Below are 16387 nucleotides of genomic sequence, written 5' to 3' on the forward strand. Positions count from 1 at the left end.
TAAACCCTAACTGAATAATAACACAAGAAGTTAACATTATTGCAGTCTAACATAAGAAAATCAAGAATACAAAATAAACTCAAAATGTTAGATCAAAAATTCAGCCCCTGACAATAATATTCCTTAAAATCATGGATACTTTGAATATTTAGTCATCTACAGTACATATCATCAAAAGATTCCAGGACTTGAGAGACGTACACAAAGGACAAGACTGAAGAGCTGTGAATTTCACGGCCTCAGGCAGCACTGCATTAAGAACAGGCATGATTCTGTAATGGGCTCAGAAATACTTCCAGGAACCAATGTCTGTAACCACAGTTCACCATGTCATCTACAATAGCAGGGTAAAGCTCTATCAGGAAGAACAAAGCCACATTATGAACATGATCCTGTCATGTGATGAGGAACAAGCACCCAAACACAGACTCAGAGGGCAGGAAAGGTGTCAAATAAAGTGCTTCTTTCCAAAAGGAAAATGGAGACTGGGACTACATATACACACAAAGACACTGAGGTTTAATCAAGGGAAGAGGAAACAGGAGCGGAACAAGGAAACTGAAACTAATTAAGCCCAGTGATTCAAAGGAAGTAAAACAAAATACAAACCACAGGCAACTGGGAATTACAAAATAAAATAGGTAAGTAAGTAACTCCACTGGAAAACACAAATAGACAGGGACTTAACAAGAAAACACTAAGGAACCTAGAGTGATACATACACTAAAATCATGGCACAGTACACTGAACCGAAAACAGAATAACAACTCTCACAGCAATCAAAATGAAAGAATAACAGAAACAACAAAACTCAACCCTCAATAGTAATAAAAACTGAAGGGCAAGAGGATAGGATAACAATGAGAGGCAAACTAAAAAAAAATCTTAACAACCAGAAAACTCAAAATAACCAAACTCCCACACCATGGGCCAAAGCTCATTTAAATTGGATTGAGGCAAAGTGTAAAACTGTTCTGTGTTTAAACACATCAAAATTTTAAATTGGTTTTGGAAAACATAAACACCACACCTCTGGACTACCGAGGAGAAAAATTGTCCAAGAGTTCAAAAGCCTGCATCTCTGATGGTATATGGGTGCACTCGTGCCTGTGCATAGATAGCATGTATATCTAGATACTGCATATTTCTGCAAGACAATGTAAAACTACAAACAGCATGGCTTTGCACTGAACTAACCTGCAGTCCAGACATTTCACCAGTCGAAAACATTTGTTGCCACAAAATGGAAAATCTGACAAAGAAGGCCCAAGACTACTGAGCATCTAGAATCCCATATTACACAAGAATGGGAGAGCATTCCTCTCCTGAAAGTCCATCCTCTTTTAATTGAGTAATTCAGTTCCTTAGTTACTCAATTAAAATTCTGGTTTTCTATTTTACAAATCTTTTTCTTTGATACCTCACAAATCATTGATTGGAGGTATAAATGTCTTGTACAATCTTTTGTTTTTTTTAATATTCTGTTTCAAATGCACTGATTCAGTGCCTTTAAACCACAGTAAGCTGCAGCTGCCAGAGAGGCAGAGAGATACTTAAAATCACAGCACATCTTCATCTTTCTGACCTCAAACAAAGGAAAGAAATGAGGAGATGGTCTTTCGCATATTTATTTGGCTCTTATGACACAATAGGGGAAATAAAAAATTGCTCTTGAATGTTATGTCCCAGTTAAGAGTTTTATCCATTAAAACTCTGTTTTGAAACTGCGTAGACCCTTAACCTTTAATTTGCAGCTACATTTTCACAGAAATGTTTCATTTGAAACAAATGCAAATGAAAATTATTCATTACTTTTTAATCATGTCTTTTTAGTATTCTGTTTTTGAAAATGTTTTCAAATCACCTATTTTTTACTTTTTTGGTATTCCGATTGCACAGCTGCGAAAGGCAGTAAATATCAGAAAAAAAGGCAAAAATCAGCTGCTTTTTATGAAGCATGAGAAATGCATACATTATTTATTGCAGCAATCTTTGCACAGTTGTGTTACATTTCCCCTTAGACCTTACTCAAACAATAATTTATTCTCACTGACCACAACCTTTTCCAACAATTTGTTTTGTTGTACCTTACCTATACATTGGCCATAGTAAAAGGTTACAGGTGCAAAATTATAAAAAGTTTTCATAACTATTACAAATATTTCAAGCTTCAAAAAAAGAATATGATATAAATGCTGTGACATGAAAAGGCACAGCATGGATTAAAGGCATACGTAGCTCAAACTACATGTGTTAATGAAGTATAAAGAAAAATGTAATTTCAAACAAAACTTTAATGAATTTGGTCTCTGGGGTGGTTTGAGCTGTTTCATGCCCGCGTCCATACATTATAGATTGGTAATCTCTGAAGGTTTGGTGGCTTACAGTTTATTCTTTGTAAAATTGAACATGATCTTTGATTCTTTTGAACATGTTGTGCATGAAGGTCTCAGAGGACAAAGCAGTATTTATGATGATGGTGTCACATGAGAAAATTAATGATCAAAAATACAATTAAATGGAATAAACAGATTTATTATGCAGCAATAGACATGTTACCAAATAGTAGTGATAATAATAATTGGTTGGTCTTATGGGCTTCTTTGAAAACACATTCTAGTTCTGCGATGTCTTTTTTCTGCACACTTTAAGTGAAAATTCAAGGAGAGTACTCTTACCTCTCATGATGGAACACTGTTTGTTTAGCTCTGGTTTTGCCATCTGTCTTTTGTTGCTGCTTCCTTTGTGTAATAAATTCCTACCTTGAGTACTTCCAGCAAGTTAGAACCAAAGAAATGTGTTTTTGTTGCTTTTATCTTACAAAAAAGACAAAAAGATAGTTGAACAAGTCCAGAAACCAACTGCAGAAAAGCATGATGTTATAAATTTAAAGTTTCTAAATCTTTTATTTATATAATTCTGTCTTACTTTTTATTACAATTGGATTAAAACAGTGTGCCTCCAGTGGTGTAGTGGTTAACACATTTGCTTGGCAAGGAAAGGGTTGCTGGTTTTAATCCCAGCTGGAGACTCAAATCCTCTTTAGGGCTTTTTCAGGAAGAGCAGCTAGTGCATAACAACTAGTGCAAGCCCTACCGGCTGTCATCACCCCTTGTGGCAAGGGTGAAGCCGGAAGCAGCTTTTTCATACTGTAACGATGGTTAAGTGTTATTGTACAGTGACATGTTGGTGATCTCTGCACACTGTTGTTGTTCCTTTAAGATTCATGTTTGGTTGTGGTACAGGAAGGGGAGGGGGGACCTGGTTGTTTTTGTGTGTGTGTGCCAGGCTGGAGAGAGGAGCTGTACGAGGGCGCTCTCCCCGGAGTTAGCAACCCGCTTGCTTATGTGCCGAATAAACGGACAAACTGAGACCCAACCGTCTGGTTCTTGTGAATGTTACAATACTAACATTAAATAACTGACGAAGCGATGAAGGGTTGGGTAAAGACTTCCTGCTTTCTTATTGTCTCTACAAGTGCCCTTCATGGGCATATGACTTTAACTTAACACACAATGCTTTCCCCAACGAATGATCTCCTTAGTTACTGAGTGATATTACTAAAACTTACAATATCTGACTTTTTAGGGAAACTGATGGGCCTCGTAGACGAGTGTTGTTGTTTTATTTAGTAAAGTAAAATGCAACCAGTGCAATGCTTGCAGAACTTCTACTCACAGATAATTTACAATTTAAAGGTATCACAGAGAGGTGAGCTATGCATTGCTTCTTTTAAGCATTTTTGTAGGTCGCCTCATGGTCGAACAGTGGTTAGTACGGTTGCCTCACAGTAAGGTCAGTTGGTCAGTTCCACCATCCAGCCAGGGTCTGTCGAGTATGCATGTTCTCTCCAGGTACTCTGGGTTCCTCCCAAAGTCCAAAGATGATGATTCTAAATGGTTCCCTGTCTCTATGTGTTAGCCGTGTGACAGATTGGTGACCTGTCCAGGGTGTACCTTGCCACTTGCCCTAAGACAGCTGGGAGAGGCTCCAGCTCCCCTGTGACCCTGATTTGGATAAGTGGAAGAGAATGGATGTTGACAACAGGCAGAGACACAGAATACAGCAGCATCAACCTTTAAATTCTGGCAGCTGTATCCTAACACACACAACATTTTACTTCACCTTGAGACTAACTTTAAATATTCTGTTTCACACTTGTCTCCATGACGATTTTATTGCCAGTGTAAAACTGCAGAACCGACAAGCCCATCATGGTTCTTTAAAGCTCCTTTGTTGCACCACATCCCTCCACCTTGTGGCACTGTGAGTCTTTGGTCACAACAGTGACACAGAGTGGAGCCCTGCAGTTCTCAGTAACACAGGATGGCTGCATGGGGACAGTGACACTGTTGAACAACTCACCTTACTCCAACAGATATCGATATCAAGTCACACCTACTCGGATAGCAGTGAGTGGTGTTTAATGCTCTATCTATATTAGAATTACATGAAGTTAGATTGATAACACTGATCATTTCAGCTTGTTGGTTCTTTTCTCTCCCTTTCTAAACTTTGTTTCAGAGATCACACCATTGTAGTTAATGGATTTTAGATTTTGGGCTTCCATGTAAACTGCTGGGAATATCTTTTTATATTTAGCTGTCAACTGGGCTGTCGATAGGTGAGTTAAGTATATTATGCTATGTTTTAGTATCATAATTTCTCACTGGAGTTTCATATATCTGTATTCTGCACAGAATGTCCTCTCTCTTTTTTCCCTCTCACCCTTTTCTCTTTATTATATCAGTATCAAAATCCTAACTGGCCTTCTTTTGCTTGATTATTTGGTTTAGCAGAGATACACGTATTTTTACTTTAAATGCTTCCCCTTTCCTGCCTCAGAAATCATGGCCCAGCCTTTACTGTGACACTGGCCGACTCCATCTTGTGTGGGCAGCGTCTGCACCGCGTGTCATTTCATTTCCACATCCTAATGACCTGCTTTTAGTCCTTGACTGTAGAGATTTGCTCCCGTGGACTGTGTCCTAAACTCGTGCCTAGTTGACCTGCCCTCAACTCCAGGGATTAACCTTCACAAGAGAAGGGCTCAAAGTGAGAAAAGAGTCTTTCCATCCACTTATTCTTTGCCATCTATTGCATCCAAGAAGGCACGAGTTCAAACAACCTTCAAATGGCCGAGCTAAAAATAACAGAAAACGGTTAGCAGTCGTCTCGCCTTGAATAAAAAAGGTGTGGTGATTTCTGCTTCATTCTGACACAAAGAAAAGACATTAAACTTACTTAAATGTAAATAATCTGTCTTGTATTGGGTCGATATTATATAACAAATGCATAAACTTGTTAGGCAGTACGTAGGACATCGACATCTAGTCACAGATGATATGTGTTTCTAAAATCTATTTGTGGCAATTAAAAAGAAAATCTCACCTATTTCACATTCAGCAGAGGTCAAAATAATGTGATAGATATTTAAATCACTAAAGCCAACAAACAAAGAGGTCTGAGAGTCATCTGCATTGCAGCAGAGTGTATTATTATGCTGATGAATTATGTATCCCAGAAAAAGCATTGAAACAGGGAAAATGTGGCCTGTAGATATAACAAATCTTTAGATTTTAAACGAGCAAAATATGTTTTCCATATTGAATGCATTTTCTTCATGCTGTTATCCAAGTCAGTTTTTCAAATATTATATTTTGTATTACATTTTTTTCACAATATATACACTCAACAAAAATATAAACGCAACACCTTTGTTACTGCTCCCATTCCCCATGGGATGGACGTAGAGACCTAAAATTCATTCCAGATACACAATATAACCATCCCTCCCAAACAGTGGTCACAAATCAGTCCAAATGTGTGGTAGTGGGCACATCTGCTATATTGAGATAATCCATCCCTCCTCACAGGTGTGCCACATCAGGATGCTGATCTGACATCATGAGTAGTGCACAGGTGTACCTCAGACTGCCCACAACAAAAGGCCACCCTGGAATGTGCAGTTTTGTCTCACAGCAAAATGCCACAGATGCCACAAGCAATGAGGGAGCGTGCAATTGGCATGCTGACAGCAGGAATGTCAACCAGATCTGTCGCCCGTGCATTGAATGTTCATTTCTCAACCATAAGCCGTCTCCACAGGCGTTTCAGAGAATATGGCAGCACATCCAACCGGCCTCACAACCGCAGACCTCGTGTAACCACACCAGCCCAGGACCTCCACATCCAGCAGGTTCACCTCCAAGATCGTCTGAGACCAGCCACCCAGACAGCTGCTGGAACAATTGGTTTGCACAACCAAACAATTTCTGCACAAACTGTCAGAAACCGTCTCAGGGACGCTCAACTGCATGCCCGTCATCCTCATCGGGGTCTTGACCTGACTCCAGCTCGTCGCCGTAACAGACTTGTGTGGGCAAATGCTCACATTCGATGGCGTCTGGCACGTTGGAGAGGTGTGCGCTTCACGGATGAATCATGGTTCACATTGTTCAGGGCAGATGGCAGCTGAGAATGTCCCAGTTCTTGCATGGCCAGCATACTCACCGGACATGTCACCCATTGAGCATGTTCGGGATGTGCTTGACCGGCGTATACGACAGCGTGTACCAGTTCCCACGAATATCCAACAACCTCACACAGCCATTGAAGTGGAGTGGACCAACATTCCACAGGCCACAATTGACAATCTGATAGACTCCATGCGACGATGTGTTGCACTGCATGAGGCAAATGGTGGTCACACCAGATACTGACCGGTTCTGGGTCCCCAGACCCCCAATAGCGCAAAAAACTGCACATTCCAGGGTGGCCTTTTGTTGTGGGCAGTCTGAGGTACACCTGTGCACTACTCATGATGTCAGATCAGCATCCTGATGTGGCACACCTGTGAGGTGGGATGGATTATCTCAATATGGCAGATGTGCCCACTACCACACATTTGGACTGATTTGTGACCACTGTTTGGGAGGGATGGTTATATTGTGTATCTGGAATGAATTTTAGGTCTCTACGTCCATCCCATGGGGAATGGGAGCAGTAACAAAAGTGTTGCGTTTATATTTTTGTTGAGTGTAAATAAAACAGGGACCAATCATTAAAAAAACTGAAAAATGACACACGGGACTCTGTCCTGTAATGTAACAGCTCCATAGGTTTGTGTTGTTGTGGCCAGTTTTAATTATTTTAGCTTCCAAATCTAATTACTGCCACACCCATGAGACCCGTCCACCATTGTTATGAAGAAGATGCTGGTCACAGGAGCTAAAAGGAATGGTAGGAAATTGAAAATGATTTGTTGTCACCATGGCTGTATAATTTAATGGCAAAGAAAGGCAAATGAGTTTATGTAAACCTGCTTGTACCTTCAGCAAAAAGAGAACGACATATCTATTAACATAGTTAATTAACCTGTGATTTTCAATTGATTCAAGCCATAGAAATGTGACGCAACTATCATTCTCTATGGGAAGAATTGAAGTTGTCACATGAGTCAACAATAATTATTGTTGACTTTTAGAATTTTGTGGTGAAAAAATTCTAATTCTACTGTATTGGTGACATTTAGGTTTATTAGGTATTATTACAAGTATGTGGAGATTCTAAATGCCACATATCTGGATACATGCTCAATCATCCAGGTACGTAAATCCCAAAAGGTTGATTCTGTTCATTTGGATGTAGCGTTTTCAATGGGAGACACGTTTCATCTTTTGTCACCTTGTAAACAGTACATTTGCATAATAACTGAAACCAGCCCACTGGATGAACACTGGGCTGTGAGGTCAGTTCTCTGTACTGTTTATAAGGTTGGGGAAACCTGCAGTCAGCTGAGACTGAAGAAGTCAATTGGATGAGTGACGAAACGTTTCTCCCATTCAAAACACTATGTCCAGATGAACAGAATCAACCTTTTCGGGTAAATGCCTCATAGTTTGCATCCAAATAATGTTACATTTGACCTTTGACCTTACGTTTGCATTTCGCATGTTATATCTTTGAAGAAAGCATTGTCGAGTGAAAGAGAATGAGCTGTCTAGATACAGAAATACCGTAGTATAATATCATATAATATAATAAATATCATATAATAGGCTAAAGTTATTCATCTCCTGTTATCTATGAATCGCCTCTGTCAGTGCACCCCTGGTGGCTGTGGCTACAATGTAGCTTGCCATCACCAGTGTATGAATGTGTGTGTGAATGAGTGCATGACTGGATATGTAAAGTGCTTTGGGGTCCTTAGGGACTAGTAAAAAGCGCTATATAAATACAGGCCATTTACCATTTACCAATCAATACCTATTACACATTACCTACTCCTACATAATGTTTACAAAATACAATGTGATTCCCTTTAAAGGTAAATACTACCCAGAGAAGGAGCTGCCTTGGTGGAGGTGTGCGCTCTCAATGCTGTTTGTTGTTGTTAAGCCGTGTGACAGCTCACACTTCTACCTGCTCACATTATGTTGGTAAAAAGAGCCAAAAGGCTGGACATAATGTCAGGGTTGAAATGCAGCCTGTTAATAACAAAAGTGTGGGGCTCAGTTTACTTCACTTTTAAGTACCGTTGATAAACCAATAGAAATTTTGCATTTTCAAAGTTTCACTGCTCCATTTACAGCAATATGTTCTCATTTGCCCGTGGAACAAATCGTTAGGTCCTTTGATCTCAGCGTGATGGTTGTTATTGAGGGTTATGGCACTGTCGATATTTTTAACGCTGCTGCGCTTGTATGTGTGAATGTTTGTGCGTAAGCCTTTCAGAGGTTTTTGGGAAAGAAGGATGTTTCCCAGGAGCTGGAAGAGGTCCACATGGAGGCTCGAGCTCAGGACAAACTACACACCGTCTCTGTGTTACAGCTGCTGAAGAGCCCAGCTGTTCGCTGGCAGCTCATAACTGTCATCATCACCATGGCCTGCTATCAGCTCTGTGGCCTCAATGCAGTAAGTTTTTGATTTAACTTACCTTTCTCAGGTTTTGAGTGGAATCAGCTCCCTTTATGCTATTTCACAGTGCATTTGACTGTATTTATAGATCATTTATTATTCATTTAAATAGATTCAGATGCACCAAATCAATAATGCAAGCTCTGTGTAAATATTTCATTATAAGGACCCCACCCCAACACCATTCTGAAAGCAAACATTCAATATATCTTTAAAGATGATCTGGCACTCTTAGAGTTACACCTAGACCTTGTTAATAAGTTTGGAGCCTTGGTCCTTCCCCAGGCAGGAAGGTGATAAGTGTTACCTCTTCTACTGGAGATACTTCAACAGGAGAACTTGTCATTCTGCTCTATTCTGGCACTCTGGAGTACATTCCCAGTCGATTATGCTGTTTTCTGATTTTTCTGATTTCGGCTTGGGCTAGAGAATATTGCAGTAAACACTGATGACGAATTAAAGACAAAAAAAAGGAACAGAAAATGCACGAGTAAAGTGTTCGACCACCAATTGCCGCATGAGAAAAAGGCTTCGTGATTTCTATTTGAGGGATGGAACTGCTTTCTTTAAGTGACATACTGCCTCACGAGGGCTTTTGATCACATTGGAGAAAGTTCTGTTTAACACATCAGTCCAAAAATGGGTCAGTGTCATCTTGGAAGAGATGACCCACCCATCACGGTAGAATAAAAGACAATCAATCACAACTTTGTACTGATTTGCCCTACATTCCTAGCGTGCAAGGCGACAACGCGACCAAAGTGTACCAGTAAAATTTTGTTACCTTACCTTGTTATTTAACCATTATGTGTGTCTGGTTTGGTAACAACTCCACCACTTAACCCACTGAGGTCTGTGCCTGTGCTTTCACAAGTGTGATCCTTGTATGTTTCATCACTTTTGAAGTCAAGTATTTTTTTTCTTTTTTAAATCAAGTTTTAAATCTGTCCTTTGCTTAATTACATAGTTCTTGAACTGCATTTTGTTATAAAAGTTTAAAGAGAAGGTTCAAGTGTAAATACAGAAAAAAACAAGAGCGCTTGTGCACCGTTAACCTAATTAAAGTGACTCTAGGTTTATGTACAGCGCTGTGCAGGAGACCCAGTGGCTGTGGAGAATCGCTGTGAGTCACTATATTTTGTGCACTTTGTTCAGACTAAGATGCTTAGCCATCCTTCACCTGCTGTGCTGCACTGCACTCGAGTGTCAATGATTGGTATGTCTCTGAGCTGGCTTTATAAATGCCAAGAATAGTCCTTCACCTGGAGGAAAGTTGCTGCTAATTACAGCAGACTGAGAAAAACTTACTTTAAAATTGACTTCAGACTCCCAACTCTTGAGTCACGATCGCTCAAGAGTTGGGAGTCTGAAGTCAGTTGCGTTACTATTTTTCAACAGACGGTTGAAGCTGTGTTCAGCTTCCTGCAGCTTATATCGGGGTGATCGTGGCTCAAGAGTTGGGAGTTTGCCTTGTAATCAGAAGGTTACCGGTTCGAGCCCCAGCTTGGACAGTCTCGGTCGTTGTGTCCTTGGGCAAGACACTTCACCCGTTGCCTACTGGTGGTGGTTAGAGGGCCCGGTGGCGCCAATGTCCGGCAGCCTCGCCTCTGTCAGTGCGCCCCAGGGTGGCTGTGGCTACAATGTAGCTTGCCATCACCAGTGTGTGAATGTGTGGATGACTGGATGTGTAAAGCGCTTTGGGGTCCTTAGGGACTAGTAAAGCGCTATACAAATACAGGCCATTTACCATTCACACACACATTCACACACAAATGCAAAAACACTGGCAGTTTTTAAAACTCTAGATTGTATTTTCTCACTTTGCTTCCGTTTGTTCGCACTTATTCAGCCTTCTGTAAAACACGTTCAAAGGTTTTAATGTCTTTCTTTGTGTTTTTAACAATATTAGTGCAGGTGTTAAGCTTGTTGCATTTTAATGTCAATTCATCTCATTCTAAATGTGATGAGAATGTAGGCCAACTTTAGTGACATTGTTAAAATTTGTGTGTCAGCTCTGAAGCGAACAGGATTGCTGAGTTTTGTGTAAAGATATATATAAATGAGTATGTTGTTGTGAAAACCAAGACCAATGGTACTTTTTAATTTTTTTAGATCTGGTATTATACCAATGGGATTCTTCGTGAAGCAGGCTTTACTGAGAGCATACTTCCCTACATCACACTGAGCACAGGTGCCATAGAGACTCTGGCTGCCATCATCTCAGTAAGTATGGCTATTTGATTTATTACTGTAAGTCAGCAACAGCTTTCAGGTTTACTGTCAAGTACTAGGAGTTCAAAAATGAAAAACAAGCACAGACAGGCAAAAAAAAGCTGAGTGGTCAATATAACAACCAAAAAGAAGAAGAAATAACTCACATGGAAGAGAACAACAAAAGGTGCTGCAGAGAACAAAGAGAAAGTCCTGTTAACCCTCTCAAGGCAGGCGTTGCCGATTTGCAACAGTTCAAAACTAACAACCTGCTTACCCCACATACATATTTTATGAGTGTTTTTTACTCAGAAGTACCACTGCAGGACTTGGTTGTGCATTAGCAACAAAAAGTTTAATTTGAGCCTGAGAGGGTTAAAAATGATAGAGAATCCAAAAAGAAACCAAAACTCTGGCAGCAATGACCTGGGACCTGAAGTTAGTCAACATACAAACTGAGGGAGGGGACGAGACTCTGCGCACACACACAGGACTAATGAGGTGCAGGTGGAACCAATTAAGAAGAGCACACAATTATAAAAGCACACGAAGGCAGATAAGATATTCTTGCAAACTGGAAAACCAAGAGTAATGAAAATTCAAACCCTTATCTAAGCCAGACACCATGACCCAGAAGGCCCCTCTGCTAATGAACAGTCACAAGGCACATTTTCTGTTTGATTGTATGCTTTGGTATGTTTGACAATTCTAGGTTTACACGGGTATGTGCTATGTGAGAGAGGTTTGCTTTTATTTTGTTAGCATTGGATGATGCTTTTTGTTGTAATTTACATTCCTGCACATGCATACACACTCTGACCGGCCACTTTTTTAGGTGCAGGGTTCAGTGTATTGTGCATTCAGAGATCCTGTACTGCATAGCTGGGCTGTGACAGGTGGTTGTTTGACTTACAGTTGCTTTGCTGTCAGGTCACCACAGGCCGGCCATGCTCCTCTGACCTCTGGCATCAATAAGACATTTTTAACCAGAGAACTGAGGTGCACTGGATATTTTTCTCTTGGAAATTCTCAGTAGGTCTGCAGCTTCTGTCTGGCACAAACAACCATACCACATTCCAAGTTACTTAAATCACCTTTCTTCTCCATTCTGATGCTGAGTTTGAATTTCAGCAAGTCGATGTCTTGATGCCATTGATACCATTGATACCATTTACATGGCTAAATGCAATGAGCTGCTGCCATGTGACTGGCTGATTAGGTATTATTGAGCAGTAAAACAGGTGTATGTTATAAAGTGTGTGTGTGTATTTGTGTAAAGTCAGTTCTATACAAGTGTATTGAACAACTACTAAATATTGTCATATTTATTGATTAAATATGACTCGTGATCTCCGTGAATGAAATCTGGGTAGTGTGAAGGGCAAAGACAAATATGCAGTAGTTGACAATCCTTTAACCCAATCAACCCAATCCTTTATTGTTACTATGTTAGCATATTCTAACATATTAGCAGCTCAGCTGTACTTGGATTGCTCTCAGCCATGTCATTTCACTTGACATGCTTTTTAGTATTACTTCCTCTGGCAGTAAATCACTTTCTAAATGATGGAGCAGGGAGCACTTTGTTTGGGAAACGGCTTAATGAAGTAGTTAGTTTGTTGGAGCATCTCTCCTGGCAGCTTGTGGGCGGAGTTGTTAGTATTTGACATCATGTGATGATTTACTTGCAATAGTAACTTTGCATAATCACAGTTATGATCACATAAAGTCAAGTCAAGTCAAGTCAAGTTTATTTATAGAGCACATTTAAAAACAACCAAGGCTGACCAAAGTGCTGTACAGTAAATACAGATAAAAATACAATAGAACACAATTTCGTAAAACACCTCGCTGATCAAATAAAAAATAAATAAACAAATAAATTAAACCTTTCTAAAAGCCAATGAAAAGAGGTGAGTTTTAAGAGCAGTTTTAAAAGTTTCTAGGCTTTTGGAGAATCTGACGTGAGGAGGTAAACTGTTCCACAGTCTGGGTGCAGCCACAGCAAACGCCCTCTCTCCCTTTGTCTTTAATTTATACCTGGGAACATCTAAAAGCATCAGATCGGCTGACCTCAAAGATCTCCTGGGGCGATAAGAATCAGAATCAGAATCAGATCAGAATCAGAAACTTTATTGTCATTGTCATGAGAACAACGAAATTAAGAATGGTCCCCGATCATTGCATCATCCCTAGCAATATCAAAATATAAATAAAACAATAAAATTCAATAAATAAAATAGATAGAATACTTAAAATACTAATAAGATATAACAGTAAAACATTCACATACATTCCCACACACATGCTTCAGACCGTGCATAGATTAACACAAGAGTGGCGTGATGGACATTTTTTTGTAGTATTCAGATGTGTTATTGCAGTTGGATAACAGCTGTGTTTGAGTCTATTAGTCCTTGCTCTGATTGCCCTGTACCGTCTGCCTGAGGGCAACAGTTCGAACAGGGAGTGGCCAGGATGTGAGGTGTCTTTTATGATGTTTTGGGCCTTTTTAAAACAGTGGGCGTTGTGTAGAACTTCCAGTGTGGGGAGAGGGCAGCCAGTGATCTTTTGGGCGGTGTTAATGATCCCTTGGAGTGCTTTCCTCTGAGCCCCTGTGCAGCTAGTGTACCAGATGCATATGCAGTAAGTTAGAACACTCTCAATGGTGGCTCTGTAGAAGGACACCAGCAGTCTCTGTGTGATGTTATTCCTCCTGAGAATTCTCAGGAAGTACAGTCTCTGTTGGGCCTTTTTCAGCAGCTCGGAGGTGTTCACACTCCAGGAAAGGTTCTCCTCTATATTGACTCCCAGGAAGCGGAAGCTTGCCACCCTTTCTACACAGTCCCCATTTATGAATAGTGGTTGGATCTCTGCCTTTTTCCTTCTGAAGTCTATTATGAGTTCTTTGGTTTTTGAAGTGTTGAGGAGGAGGTTATTGGCCTTACACCATGACGTCAGCTGCTCCACCTCGTCTCTGTACGTAGACTCGTCTCCCTTGGAAATGAGCCCCACCACTGTGGTGTCATCTGCAAATTTCACAAAGATGTTGCTGTGGTGGCGAGGAGTGCAGTCGTGTGTGTAGAGAGAGTAGAGCAGTGGACTGAGCACACAGCCCTGGGGTGAGCCAGTGCTGAGACTCAGGGCTGAGGATGTGTGATGGCCAACTCTGACTCTCTGTCTACGGCCCGAGAGGAAGCTATTGATCCACATGCAGGTGCTGTATGGAAGCCCCAGGTCTTGTAGCTTGGCCACCAGTTTGTGTGGAAGGATGGTGTTAAAAGCTGAGCAGTAATCCACGAAGAGCATCCGCACATAGCTACCATGCTCTTCCAGGTGAGTTAATGCAGCATGGAGTGCTGTGGCTACAGCGTCTTCCGTGGATCGGTTTGCTCTGTAGGCAAACTGGTGTGGATCCAGGCTGCGGGGCAGGGCTGCTGTGATGTGTCTGCGGACCAGCTTCTCAAAGCATTTCATTACCACTGGGGTGAGTGCCACCGGTCTGTAGTCATTCAGGCCGGTGATGTGGGGCTTCTTAGGCAAGGGGACTATGGTGGAGGACTTCAGGCAGAGTGGGACAGTCGCCTGTGCGAGGGATTTGTTGAAAATCCTGGTGAAGATCCCAGCCAGCTGTCCTGCACAATCCCTCAATATTCGACTAAGGAGTTCTGACAGGTAAGAAGGTGCAGTGCCATTTAAAACCTTAAAAGCCAGCAGTAAGATTTTAAAATCAATCCTAAAAGCAACTGGGAGCCAGTGGAGAGAGCAGAGAACCGGAGTGATGTGGTCTCTTTTTTTTGAACCGGTCAACAGGCGAGCGGCAGCGTTCTGCACCAGTTGAAGGCGATGTAGACAGGAACGATCTAGGCCAGCATAGAGGGAATTACAGTAGTCCAGCCGTGAAGTAATAAAAGCATGGACCACTCTTTCTAGATCGTTCCTGCAAAGGTAAGACTTGACTTTGGCTAAAATCCGTAAATGATAAAAAGATCCCTTAACTACAGAGCTGATTTGTTTATCAAGTTTAAAAGCATTGTCAAAAATAACTCCAAGACTCTTAATGGAAGAAGTGCAATCGGAGGTTAGGGGTCCCAAAAAGTCAAGAGAGAAGTTGGGCTCTTTAGGAAGCCCAAACACAATGACTTCAGTTTTGCTTTCATTAAGGTGTAAGAAGTTAAGAGTCATCCAAGTCTTAATGTCAGACAAGCAGGAGAGTAGCGGCTGCAAAGAAACATTGCAGTTCAACCTCAGAGGGAGGTAGATCTGAATATCATCGGCAAAGATGTGGAAGGACACATTATGTTTACGGAGCACATCGCCCAGAGGGAGCAAGTACAGAATAAACAACAGGGGGCCTAGTATGGACCCCTGAGGTACGCCACAGGTTAAAGGAGCTCTGGGAGATGACAGTTCACCAAGGTGAACAGAAAAACTCCTATTATTCAAATAGGACTGGAAAAACTTTAAGACAGTGCCCTTTAAACCGACACAATGTTGAAGGCGGGCTAGCAGTATGTTGTGATCTACAGTGTCGAAGGCTGCTGTCAGGTCCAAGGTTACTAAGACAGCAGCACAACCAGAGTCAACAGTTAAAAGCAAATCATTAAAAACTCTCAGTAGGGCGGTTTCTGTGCTATGCCGAGCTCTAAAACCAGACTGGAACTTCTCATAGAGATTGTTGTTGTCAAGAAATAGCTGGAGCTGCGTGAGGGCGGCTCGTTCCAGTACTTTGGACAGAAAAGGGAGGTTGGAAATGGGCCTATAGTTAGAGAGTAGGGATGGATCTAGATTAGGCTTTTTAAGGAGAGGTTGAACAACAGCGTGCTTGAAAGACATAAAACCCACTAATAAGACCATCTTACAGATATTCCACTGGAGACATGTTTCAGTCAGCAGCAAATGTTAGCGTAAAGCAGCATCAGTATACAGACATTATATTTTCAGGTTGTATGTCTGTCCCACACTGGAGGATTTACTAATTAGATTTTGGAGGTCAACAGTCAAAGCCACAGACACTTGTCAAAAACTCTAAACTTCAAAAAACTATTACGGTAAAACGTCTCAGAAATGTCAAGTAGGATACAATTATATTTTATGTAAGAATATTATTCACAACTTTGAGATACATATTTTCCAGAGAAGACAAAGCAGTGTTTGATGTATTGGACTTACGTTTGCCTCCTTGGTTCCCACGATAACTAGAATAGAATAGAATAGAATAGAATAGAATAGAATAGTATAGCCTTTATTGTCATTG

General features: G+C 40.9%; 1 protein-coding gene across 5 annotated transcripts in view; it reads left to right on the forward strand.

Moving 5' to 3' along the window:
- The window catches only part of slc2a9l2 (solute carrier family 2 member 9, like 2), a 104759-nt gene that overhangs the window by 42967 nt on the left and 45405 nt on the right, over positions 1-16387 (forward strand). For all 5 annotated transcript variants that reach the window (XM_082533224.1, XM_082533223.1, XM_082533226.1 and 2 more), the window contains 2 exons: positions 8729-8916; positions 11032-11142. In XM_082533224.1, coding sequence (XP_082389350.1) covers positions 8729-8916; positions 11032-11142 — 299 coding nt within the window. The remainder of the gene's footprint in view (positions 1-8728; positions 8917-11031; positions 11143-16387) is intronic.

This window comes from Aulonocara stuartgranti (genome assembly GCF_965226115.1).
Source record: "Aulonocara stuartgranti genome assembly, chromosome: 5".
Lineage (NCBI taxonomy): Eukaryota > Metazoa > Chordata > Actinopteri > Cichliformes > Cichlidae > Aulonocara > Aulonocara stuartgranti.